This window comes from Egretta garzetta, unplaced genomic scaffold, assembly GCF_000687185.1.
Source record: "Egretta garzetta isolate BGI_Z169 unplaced genomic scaffold, ASM68718v1 scaffold113, whole genome shotgun sequence".
Taxonomy (NCBI): Eukaryota; Metazoa; Chordata; class Aves; order Pelecaniformes; family Ardeidae; genus Egretta; species Egretta garzetta.
Window position 1 is genome coordinate 896,895 of NW_009259115.1, and position 12,793 is coordinate 909,687.

The following is a 12,793-nucleotide window of genomic DNA, read 5'->3' on the forward strand; positions in this document are numbered from 1 at the left end:
CCAGGTAAGCCAATGTGATGAAAGTCTCTGTTTTCCTTTTCGACTTAAGAACTCAATTGCATAGATCACTTTTTCCTAGCTTGAAAATCTTGCCTTTCTGCTTAGTCAGCTCAACAGCTCTTTCCAACACAGACTGCTTTATTGTTCATTATAAAACACTTAGAGGTGTGCAGGCTGGCTGAACATGCTTAAGGCTACAGTTCTACATATAGGAGGCCCCATGCTGTGGAACTAACTGCTCTTCAATTGTTCCATTACGACTACACTTACAAGGAAAGATAGTCTTCATTTCAATGAAATAAATACATTTCATTTACTTCATGTTTTAAGGCTAACATTCATATTATGCCTGAAAGGTAGATTTACTGCAGCTTTTATTACTGGGTACTTAATTTAGGACAGCTTCTTTTCTCAGACCTGAAACGGCACAGCTGAAACACAAGCTGAATGATTTTATGGGACTTCTTCAGTAAATGTTCTGCTATGGACAGTATTGTCCATAATTGTAATCTTTTGATAGATGTAGTAGTTGTGCAGCATTTTGCTGGAGATTGTTCATTTTCAGAAGCAGTATAGTTTGCTTCTCTGAAGGGATTCATTTCCTAAGCAAAGTAAACATTTTTAATGGTCATTTATTTTCAGCAGTAGTGAAAGTGCGATTTTTTTTTTGTTTGTTTTAACATTTGCACTACACAGACAAGTAACTCCTTGCTAGTAGACTAAAGGAATTTACCACCTAAGCAACTGAGGTCCTGTTCTTTTCTCATGACTCTTATTCTACTGAATTTTAAATGGTGATCCAAATTATCGTTAAAAGTTTCTTATCAGTTAGCTATGCTCTTGCTTTCTCATTTCCTCAATGTATTTTGTCTGGCTGCAGGAAGAATGTATTTTAAAGACATCTCTTGTCTTATGAAGATTGTATTCATATAGGTTCCATGGTACACAAATGGTGATAGCCACATCAATTATATGGCTGAATTCCTAAATTAGGCACAAAAAAGGAACAACTAAGCAAAATATATTGCATTCATTAAAGCTTCCCTACTATATGATTCACTTCAATGGCTTTGCCAATTAAAGTAATTGTCATATGCATTCAAACAAAGCATTTGTAGTAAGAGGCCTTGTTAGAAAAATATTGAAAATGGGTCTTTTATAGATTTATATTATATATATAAAAATATTGACATGCAACACTTATTAAAAAGATGAAAGAAAATTTAAAGTGGAGAAAATATTTATTTTCATGACCACAGAAGTTTATACAACTTTGATTATGTTTATTTCCAATATTATACCTGGGCACGCTGTCAAACTTCTACTAAAAATGGCAAGCATGTTTTGGACTCTAAAAGGTAGTGATTTCACTACTAGTGTGAATCTAGCCAATGAAAGCCAAATTATTTAGTGGGTTTCTTGCTTCCCGGCATCTTTCTATTTCAAAATAAGCAGGTTTAAAATTTCTAGTGAAAACAGGACAGATTACTTATCACTGTTTAGATAAACATGTATGCCTGGTGAAATAACACATAACTTTGTGCTGACATCTAAACGTCATCTAGGTTGCAAGTAAAACAAAAGTCATTTTAATCTTATGCATGATAAAAATAGGCCTGGTGTGTGTATCTACTGTAACTGCCCACTTTCGAGAGATGAAGAAATATTTCACTTACCTACGGAGTTTGCGGTTTGTTAAATCCCATATAATATTTATTTAGTCATAGTCTAATGTTTACACAGAAGGCTATTCTGGGAAATGCCAATTTTTTTTCTGACTGGATGAAATGAATTATATTTATCAGGAATTCAAAGAACAAGGAATGTTTGGCAGACTGTTTTCTCAGATATAAATAAAAGTGTTATCCAAGACAACATGCCTAAATTAGGGTATGTTTAAAAGAGGTAAGAAGGAGAGAACAGTGCTTTTATTTAAGACCACATAGATCCTTTCATGTGAAAAGGATATAGAAGAAAGAATGGTGGAAATACTATGTGAGAAAATCTTAGATCAGCATGTATTGGGCCACTAACCCTTTGGTAAGGGCTGAAATTAGAGCAGAGCAGTGAGAGCTGTGTAATTGTAAATCAATAGATGTATCTCTGAGACAAGAAGGTGTTTACATGTATAATGTCCAAAGCATGCAGGGCTCAGTCCTATAAATTGTTTGAGCATGTAGAGCACTTGGCTCCAAGGGGATTGATTACTTGTGCTTGTTAAGTGAAAACACGAGCAAGGGGATGCCCAGACCTTCGGAGTATTCCTGCCTCGAAGCTGCAACAGTAGGCTGAGCCCCTGATTTTTGTCCTGTCTTTTTGTATTTCTTGTTCCTAGGCTCCTCCTACCCTTCCATAAATCAGTCTGATTGCAAACTGGTTATCCTAAGATTTTATGTTAAAAACAGCTTTTCCTCTTTCCAGTAGCCTGTGTTCTGAGATTGTAATTATAACTTCCTGCAGGGTCTATCCTTTTAGGAGAGCCTGGTAGCGAGAGCACTGAGCGTAGACCCGTTATTAGGCTTGGGCTGTCTTGCACCACCCTGAGACAGAGCAGTTGCCAAAAACCAGTTCACACATCCAGTTACACTAGGCTGACAGCTGGTTTGCACTGCAGCAAAATGAAACAATCACAGCAACCTCGAACTGTGGCTTTTAATGACGGGGACCTTATAAATGCCAGAAATAGACAAATGGAATTACATACTAGTTTAAAAACTGGAAAAATGGTACATTATATTTGGGCTGTAGCAGTAAAACAGAGCAAGGAAATACAGGTTTGTTTGGACAGCATGTGCATGTTTTCAAGACAAATTGATGTGGTTTTTTTGCAATATCAGTGTGGTTGGTGCGGCTTAAACACAGGCCTGTGCCTGGAACATTGGTTAATGGTGGTCATGCTGGAGCTGCTAGTAAACAGCACTGTGGCAGCAATGTGAGGAAGATCAGGATACAGTTATCAAGATGTATGTGCTCTTAGTGAGGCTTGCTTCTCTTTACAAATTAAACCGGTATTGCAAGTTGTGATTGATTGGAGATTTAGAAAAACATGTGCTGAGGGAATCATGCTGTTTCTGCAATTAAGCTTTAATAAATAATAATAATAATGAGCCTTTACTTTTGAGCCAAGAAAAATCTCTGGAACATAGGCTTCTACTCTGTCATCAAGCAAAAGATGAAACGGAATCAAATTCCAGAAAAGATACATAAATTTTTCTGAAGTAGACAGTAAAGAAAATAACACTGAGTTAAGTAAAAGACCGGATGATTCCTGGTCTTTGCACATATTTCTGTATTTGTTTTGGCCAACACAACTGAATTTTTCCAAAAAATCATTATTCAGAACTTCAAATGGACTAGCTCTTTTTGCAAAGCAGTCTTTATATGAAAATAACATAGATATTTTAAAAATAGCTATAATTATAAGAAAAATTATACTTATTGCAGTAAAAGTCAAGTCTCCTTTGGGATGGGCTTGGAGTAATGGATGGCTAGGTCTTCTAATTTATCTAAGTCGTGCAGCATTAGAAAAGCAAATTCAACATATTTACACATGAAGATCTGTGGTCATTTTTTAGAGGGCTGACATGATCATACATCAAAGGGACTTGACCTTTGGAGCTCACTGCCTATCTATCAGTGTGAACCAACGCCTGCTTGCCACTTGCTTCCTTTGGAGACCATGGAAGGGAATGCAGCACGAAAAGTAAAAGGGAAACACAAATGGGGAATATAAAAACACTAGAAAGATGAACAGATTTTTTTTATTTAGAGGTATCCGTTTTTCCCCTCATACTTTGATTATGTACTTGATAAAGAGTAATGAGTCTGAGTGCAGAGTTGCAAACATCAATTCTCTGCTCCTAAATGGAGGTCAGGAAATGAATACACTCTGTGTGTTTTGGTTTTAATTCCCTTCATCCTTATGATCATATGGATTTCCTCCCCATGAACTAAGATATTTACATGTTAGTTATCAGTTACTCCTAGCATTGGCCACCAAGAAAAGAGTTGCTTGGCTGTGAACCCTCCAATAACTGATACAAGACTTAAATTCCCTTCCTAAAGCTCTAGTTTTCAGACTCCACAGGAACTGTCATGGTATTTGATAGGAAATGATCCCTTGTTTTGCAAAAGGTATAATTTCTAATTATTTTTCAGTATATCCCAAATATTCACCATTTTAGGTCTGTGCTAGTTAAAATGTGTGCATTTCCTTTGTCTTAAACAGAGGCAGAATCATCACCCAAAAAGCTCTGTTTAGCTGTGCTGGCCACACTTAATGTTAATGACCAGCAGGTATTAAAGATAATAGTCCATAAGGTGTTATATGTATTTAACATGACAAAACTTCAGTAAATATACATGTTACTTCCTAAAGATAAGACTTTAAGTTAATTCTTAAGTGATGATACATGTTTGTCAGGTGTATGCTATAGGCGCAATTAGTTTTCATAAACTTATAAAATAGCTAAGGACAATACCATTGCTGGGTAAGAAATGGGTAAAAAAAAACCCCAAATATTCTGGGAGAAGTAGAAAGCATATTTTAATTCAAAATTAAATTATTAGTTTATAAATTAATCATTTAAGAACTGTAGAATATGGAGGTATAAATAAACCTACCAAACATAGAGCAGTGATTAATGTTTCTGTAATGTGGTGCTGTGAAGCAGCTTTACTGAACTTGGTACAAGGGCTGCACTACTGTAGCTGGTGTTGAAGAGAGCTGTAAGGCTTGACACCCACAGGATTGATTGGTGGCCAAAGAAAACGTCAACTGTAAAGAGTTTATCCTCTTTCTCAGGTACTTGCTAGGAAGAAAGATGTTGGTGGGAGGAGGAAAGGTACCTTCTCTGATTGTGGGAGGAAGAGGTTCCTTCTTCTGGAAGGGGTGCTTTCATTTTTTTCTTTCACCCGACACAGTCTAACTGACCATGGACAGCTGTTCACTTCCCTGTACTTTTGTAGTATGATGTAAGGAATATTTTGCTTATTTCTATATGGTCTTATGGAAATACTGATATTAATATGGCAGTCTTAATGTCCCTCTTCCCTGCTCTTGACATACATATACACTGGCTTGCAGAGAAGACAACTTTGCTGCTTTAATTCTACTTCAGGAATAAGGTAGCTCCAGTGTCTTGGAATTATGAATTAAAAATTGATTAATACAATCTCTTTGCGCTGTCATGCCTGGGGCAAATTCTGTAGAACCTGGGGCAAATTCTACACTGCCTGTTTTCACATCTACCATGTGTATAAATAGCACAAAAGCATGCAGCATAAGACAAATTGTGATACTTCTGTGCCATCTGTCATTTCTGTTTAGATCTGTATTCCGTACAGAGTCCTTTTAAAATAGGAAGAATCTTAGAAATTAATTTCTCATCTTCTGCTAAATTACAAAAGTCTGAAGAACAAACAGTGTGTGGCATTTTATAGCATCTAGGCAGCACTACTTACCATCCCCAGAAATATCATTTCCTCTTCTCTCATTTTCTCTGTTTTCTTGCGCTGGATATATCCACGCCAAACCTGAATTGTAAACAAAACCCTAATGAGATAAATGGGCCTTGTTACAGCTTCCTTTACTGTGGCAGACGCAGGAAAAAACAAATAGAGGAAGGAAAGGCACAATATACAATTGAAACTATTACTCTTTAACAGGTTGCCATCTGCTATTTTTTTTTAAACAAGTTCTGAGGTCTGTTATCCCCTCACAGTGGTATATCTAGCTTCTAAACATAACACTATCAGGGTTTCAAGAAGTATTTAGACTTAAGATTTAGACTTAGCTCCTGTTCTTATCAGGCTGAATTGCCTGAATTGTTCATGTGCAAGGACTTTTTCTGGAATTTAGCAGTGATCTCCCTTTCTCATCTTTTCAAGATATGGAATGAACTCTTCCCAGAGATCACAGGAAAAGGCATGAATTCTCTGAGATGCACTGGATTCCAAGGGGATTCCAGAAAGAGCAACTGAGGTCATAAAAATCAGAATGGAAAAACAGCATGTAGGGTTATAAAGTCATCCTGCATTGCCAGTTCAGGACTGTTTCTATTGATCTCACATCTAGGGTCCTGTCTCGTTTTGTGAAGTGGTTTAAATGATGTATTTCACCTTACTAGACACCCTGAAAGCTATCATTTCAGAATACTTCCCATCCTATGAGCTGTATTTCTGTCTACTGCTGTTCTTCTGAACAAAAAATTGCCATTTAGTTCTGCCAGAACTGTTGTTAAATCAGAGATTTCACCTTTTGAATGCAAGTGGCAGCATCATCTGGATTTGGACCCATTTGGACCTGAAGTTTAGTTTGTCTTTCTCTCTTCTCTTCAAGGTAAATTTGCTTCATGAATGCTGCTCGACGGCGGCCTTGGCGAGCCCGTTCTGCAACCTGGATCATTTTAATGGCTTCTTCGAATGCCATGGCCTTGACAGGTTTCTTCAACAGCACAGCCAAAAAGGAATGGACAAAGCAAAGTATTAGTTGTGTGTTTTGTTAATTGCTTACCTCAGCAAATGAAACAACCAATGTACTACTTGTGGAAACTTTCTAAGACAAAAAAATCCCTGTCAAAACCAGCAGAGACTCCTCAGTGCTATCTTGCAATGTCTTGGAAGTTTGAGATCTTGAGATGTGTTTTTCTGAGGACCTTTAGGAGAAAGCGAACCAGCCGTGTTGATGTGTGACAAGGAAAGACTGATGCTATAGTGGGAAGCAAGAACAGCTCTATATGGCTTATGCATCATGTTGAACTTTATCCATTTGAGAAAAAAGACATAAAGAACCACAGGGCTTTAATTATCCTATTAAAAGGATAATTTTTTTTAGGCTATGTAATGTCTTCCTTTTACTTTTCTGAAGGGATGGGTTTCCGGATGTGCTGCTGGGACCCCAGTTTTCTTGCTGAATGGAAGAACAGACTGTTCTGAGCCAGCCCAGGCCTGGTCAGCCCAGCCCAAATAGAAGAGGCTTAATAAAAAACATATCAGAACAGTGCGGCTGGAGTGAGGGACTCCCCTTTCTCCTTCCTGAGAACTCTTGTTAACCCTTCGTGCTCCCCATGGAAAAGGTGAATTATTGTCCTTTCTTGACATTAATCCCCCTATTGGAGCCAGTTCACATTTGATGCTTCTATATATATTGTGTGGAGCTCACTATACTACATTTTTAGCAGGGCTTTCTATAACAGAATCACACAGAAGGACAAATGATCTACGGAGCAGACTCCTCTGACGAACTCCACTGTTTTTGATGTATGTTAGACTGCTTGTAACAGCACTGCCATGGACACTGAAGAGTACAGTGGTCTGTTACACAGCAGCTAGGATTTTGAGTGTACATGGCTTGCTATGATGCATGCAGAAGTCCTGAAAACCCTCTAGCAATCCCAGCAGTGACTGATCTTGAAGTGCAGCACAGCGCACTGGACTTGTACTTGTGAGATTATTTAATTCATGTTTATTGAATTCTGTGCCTGTCTTGTGGCATCCTGGCACGGGAGACCTGGACCCTGCCATATCCAAGGTGCAAGAGCCTAGTGCTCCCAGGCTTGCACACTAGATAGTCTCATCTGTAATGGATGCCATGCTGAAAAGGGGTGAGAGCAAAACTGTGGGAAACAAAAAGGCTTCAAGACGTAATGTGCCAAAAAAGAGACTCTCCACAGACCAACACCAGGCCACTAGAAGAGCAGAGAATTTACCTAGAGATTTACTGTGGAGGCCAAGAGGACTGCAGTTGCCCACTAAAGTGATCTAGCAGAGAGCCTGAGCTCTGTCTCCATAGACTGCCTCTGACTGGTGCTGTTCCTTTCCCTGGGAACCTTCCCTCCATTGCTTTCTGGGATCAACACACAGACTTTCCCCACTAGCACAATTACTGGTGAAGAATTCAATGGTTGGGGTAGTGCAGCAGTGGTCTGTTCAGGAATGTCTTGTATGGCTATAACATCTATGAATCTAAGTCATCCAGACATGTAGGCACAGTTGTTTATTTCGGGAGGTTAGCAATGACTGCTTGTAGGCAATGCGCCATTTCGAAAAGGTCAAAAGTATATCAAATCCAGAACAGTCTTCACTGGAGTGCTCATGTACTTCTCTGTAATGACTTTTGCTCTGCCAAAACTCGATTTTCTACTCCTCCTAGCAGCTGCAGTTCTATAGCTGTACAAGAAGAGACTGCAGTCATTGTTCAGAGGTTATAAACAACTGAATACTAACAGTTGTGCTGACCTGAACTCTGAGTTTTGCCTGTTCCAGTTAAAAATCCTGGTTCAGTAAAACTTAAACCCAACTTGATTTCAGCAGAACTAATTACACGATGAGAGTTAGCTAGACAAATAAAGCACCTACTAAACTTGGCCAAAGTGCTGCCCGTTCTCTGACACACACATAAAGTAGAGTGGATTAATTTCAGTCTTAACCAGGCTCAAGATGTGACTGGATATTGTTAGACAGGAAAATTCAATGTTGCTTCCTATTTGTGCCTCATCTGTAAACAGACTTTTACTTCCTAAATGCTATAAAAATACTTTTCACTTCAGTGGCTCATGTGTGGCTATAAACTACAGAAGTTAAGCATGTTGTTATGTAGGTGTGTGGTATGCTTACCTGTGTTTGCAATCCAGCATTAAGTAAAATCTGATCAAGCATTTTCTCCCTCTGCTGCAGGACTTCCAGCTTTTCTTTAACAAAATACCTTGGGATAGGTACTTCTATGTCTTCCTAGAGAAAGAAATAAGTCATGAGATGCTTTTTAGAACTGCATTAAAATCGGATTACTTATTAATTGAACACCTTTACTCAGCAATTAAATTTGACTGAGATTGTCGAATATTTTGGAGTGTTAGGGAATTTGACCTCTGTAACAGCTGCTGAGCTGTTACTTTGCAATTACTTAAGGCCCAATTCAACAAAAACAAATAAATCAACCCAGTTTCTGAACCATGGCAGCCCAGAAATCTTTCTTTTTATAATGGCTCAATTATATTATCAAACTGTTAAAATATTTGGCAGGGTTGCCAGAAATTTAAATGTGATTTCCACTGAATTGAATACCTCTGGCTGTATGATCATCCCACTTTTTTTTTTTTTAATCTACATGAAAAATAGGCCTGTTCTCTTGCATTTTTTTTAACCATTACAAAGAACCAAAGCATGACACCGTTAATCTACAGGTATCTCTAGGTGTTGACAAACTGTTACTGTCTGTGATGGTGATATTTCAGTCACTTTTCAAAATAAGGTGTGATTAGAAGTGGCTGTCTACTTGTTTCTATGATTAAAAAGATGTAAGACACAAACAAGCAGATGTGTGTCCGTCATGTTCCCCCCCCCGCCCCCAAAGTTAAGGTGCTGCAGGGTGGCATAGCCTGTTCCTTGTGTTGTGTTGAAGACTGGAAACAATTCTTCAAGAATAATTACTGGCAAGTATATTTCCTTGGTGGGGAGGGGAGGAATGTGTCTTCTAGATGTTTTGGGAACACCTAGGATATTTTCTCAAGCAAATGATTCACCCGGACGGACAGGGGGAGACAGGCAGTACAGTTACCCTGTCATGCTACTCATGAGGAGTTGCACAGCCAAGTTACACAATAATTTGTCTCCGAGTATATGTGGGCACTTGGTCCTTTTGCCCAATGACCCTAAGACAGGTACAAGACTCGATGCTGTGTTATGCTCCCTGTTCTGTCTGATATGGAAACTCGGTGGGCTTTGACCTGCTCAGCGAGACCTTTGACTTGACCCTTTGCAGCCTTAATGCCACCTCTGGTGTGGACAGACAGAGAGGAAAAAGCGCTGGCTATAAAGAACAAGCACTGCTCCTGCCTTGTCGCAGGCACATGGTAAATGTGCTGCTTGTAAGCTCTAAGGCCTTCCAATTCCTAGAGCAAGAATTTGCAGGGAAGGCTGTGGCCAATGAAAACAGTCCCTGTGAACTGCAAACTTAACTAATTCCCTCGGTTGCACACTGCACAGACTGGGACATCCCTATTATGGCAGCGTAAGAAAGCTTCCAAGTAAGACTGTGTTTATCCCTACTGATTTTATCAATGCAGAGGTCTGGTTTGCTAAAGTTTCTAAATATTTGTCTTGTTAAGCTTCCTGTTTGCACCTTCTAAGATCCTTGATTAGTGATGGAAACTCGCTCTAGGATGGATTTAAAATCTGGCTGTCTTTAGGTATAAGAAATCAAGCAGTTTGTCTGGACACCCTCGCATAGGACAAGAGGGCTTTTATGCTGTTAGGTAGCAGTGTGAGTTGATCAGTGTAGGGGTGATGAATGTCTCTGATGTCTAACCTGGGCTTTAATTACAGGTGATTCTGGACTGTGACTTTTACTCACTGTGAGGCTGAGATCAAAGCTATAATACTGGGGCTGGAAGGGGTCGGAGTAGGGAGACTACTTCTCTTCATAATCTCTTTTTGGGGCCCAGCACTGAAAAGTTAGTTTTGTGACGTTTATCCTCAGGTCAAATTTGCAGCCTTTTAGCCACTCCTGGCTCCATATGGGATTTGTGTATCCCAATACCTTTACAATTACCCCAGAAAACGAGTGTTGGAAGGCAACCATATAAAAACATGAGGAAGAGAACTAAAGAAAGATGATGCTTTGTCTTAAAGTGACACAGTAAAAATTATGCAATGCAATTGCATAAGATATAAAATGTGACTACTCTGTTGTGTTTTCTGCCTACAATCATGCTGGATTTTAGCCCATGATAATACAATGAAAGGAAGGACTAGAGAGAGAATTTCTGGGCAGATTCTTTAAGAAACAGCAGTTATTTGTCGAGTACTGGCCACTAATTTTGTTTTGGAACCAAGAATGTGTGATTATTTTATAAAAAAAACCCCATAAATCTGTATTCCTATCTAACATGGAAAATAATGTTTTCTCTGGAAAAAATTGAAATCTCTTTATTGCTTTTTTCAGTAGATAGGTATGTCATGCTGTCTTAAAATTAAGGTGTGGTTCAGGAAATTGAATTTATGCTTGTTTTTTAATAGATGTCAAGCATGACTTTTCAGGCTTGCCAACTTTTTGTTGCAGGTGGATTTACTGGAAAGTCGTGAAAACAGCAGTGCTTAATGATTTCAAAATATGGTTTGAGGGATCAATTTCTCCAGAGATGTGTTTATGCTCTCCGGTATACCTTCTCATAGCTTAAAACAGTTCTCTACTAGGACTAACATCATCAGGTAAAGAGCTGGTGAAAATTCATGGCAATTACTACCCTAAATTTGCAGAGTGAAATACACATGCAATTGCAAACAGAAACATGTTTGCAAATAAAAATAATGCTATAATGATATTAGGCAATTTACCCAACGTTATAACCAGGATCCTGAAAAAAAGGCAGTAATTTAAGTTCCAACTCTTTCTTTAGAAAAGCTGTTAGCAGCGCCACCTGAATTTGACAATAGGTGGAGCTGTCTGCGAGAGAAGTAACCAGCTTTTCACAGCTGATTTTTCATACTCTTTTTAGAGTACAGCTTCAAGACTTTGCCTTATCGTTGTAGTCATCGAGTTTAGCGGGCTGTCTGTCAGGGGGCTGCTTTTACGTTAGGCAATCCTGAACCCTGGATGTTGAATATGCTCCCAGCTCCTGCCCCCTTCACAGTAAGACTTGTTTCGGGTTTCTCACTTCAGTAGTTTGTTGTACTACGAGTTAGTAGACCAGACCATGCAACTTTTAGCACTACCTGCCATCTCTGGAAGAGGCCTGAGGCCAGGCTGATTCAGAGTGATCCAAAGGGCAGACTGGAGTGAACTGTACCTTGGTTACCAGTTGCCCACCTTCAATCTAATGCCATATTAAAATCAGGCAGTATAAAGCTGCTGATGTTAATAGTGAAGCTGTCTACACTAATATGACTTCATGTTAGAAGCATCAAGCAGATCAGCTTTTAAAATCTTGTTCCAATGTATAATGCTCATCATGGATCAAATATACTCTGATCTTTAATAAAAATGCCACAATTGCTGATCCCCTGGTACACTGGTGAACATGCAGGAAGCTAAATCACTTGGTGGAACTTCACAGACTCCAAGTAAATGTGACTATCCTTAAAACACAGTATAGGCAAAGTTCCTATGAATTTGCTCATAATAGAGGTAGACCTACCGGGAGAAGCTTTAGATCTTCCAGGATATTATCAATGTAATGAAACTCAGAGTTCTCCAGCTCCACCATCTCTTTTTTCATCTCCAGGATTCGGCCAATCACGCCATCTAGCACTTGCCGAATCACTGTCCGTTTCTGCCGGTGAATGAGTTGGTCATGGGCTGTCTCCAAGTTACGGAAGATTTGCATGTATTTGATGTAGGAAGTGGCTAACATCTTGAATACTTTCACGCGGTCCTTCTCTGGCTGGAGGAACTCTTCTCTTTCTCTCTGGAGCTGGATGTCAAGGTCTTTCTGGGCATCCGTCCACATCTTATTGTAAGTGCTAATTGAAAAGAGAAGACTGTTAACCAGGCATGAAAGTAAGAGTTAGTACACGATGCCAGGGCTCTATGCGTGTGGATTTCTCAAAAAAGCAAGTCTGGAAATGTGAGCCATTATATCTGTAAAGAGATTTTTAACTACAATGTATTTTAAAAAACATTACCAAAAGTTTCTCTTTTTGATTGTTTTAAAAATAAGAATCTTAAAATGTTGTTTTATTAATTAAAGCTTAAAAGTTAACCTTTTTGACTTCATCCTTAATATATGCTTGAAACTACAACCCTGATAGGGTTGTGAGTTTCATTCAATTATGCTGAGATGATGATTTAATAGAA

The 12,793-nt window shown here is 38.8% G+C and overlaps 1 protein-coding gene across 1 annotated transcript in view; it reads right to left on the bottom strand.

The window, feature by feature from the left end:
* IQCA1 (IQ motif containing with AAA domain 1) overlaps positions 1-12,452 on the bottom strand; it is a 100,030-nt gene extending 87,578 nt beyond the window's left edge. Inside the window, exons 1-4 of the mRNA XM_035891069.1 lie at positions 12,135-12,452; positions 8,617-8,730; positions 6,257-6,445; positions 5,464-5,535 (exon numbers count right to left, since the gene is read on the bottom strand). Coding sequence (XP_035746962.1) covers positions 5,464-5,535; positions 6,257-6,445; positions 8,617-8,730; positions 12,135-12,446 — 687 coding nt within the window. The 5' untranslated portion in view covers positions 12,447-12,452. The remainder of the gene's footprint in view (positions 1-5,463; positions 5,536-6,256; positions 6,446-8,616; positions 8,731-12,134) is intronic.
* Positions 12,453-12,793: the final 341 nt, after the last annotated feature.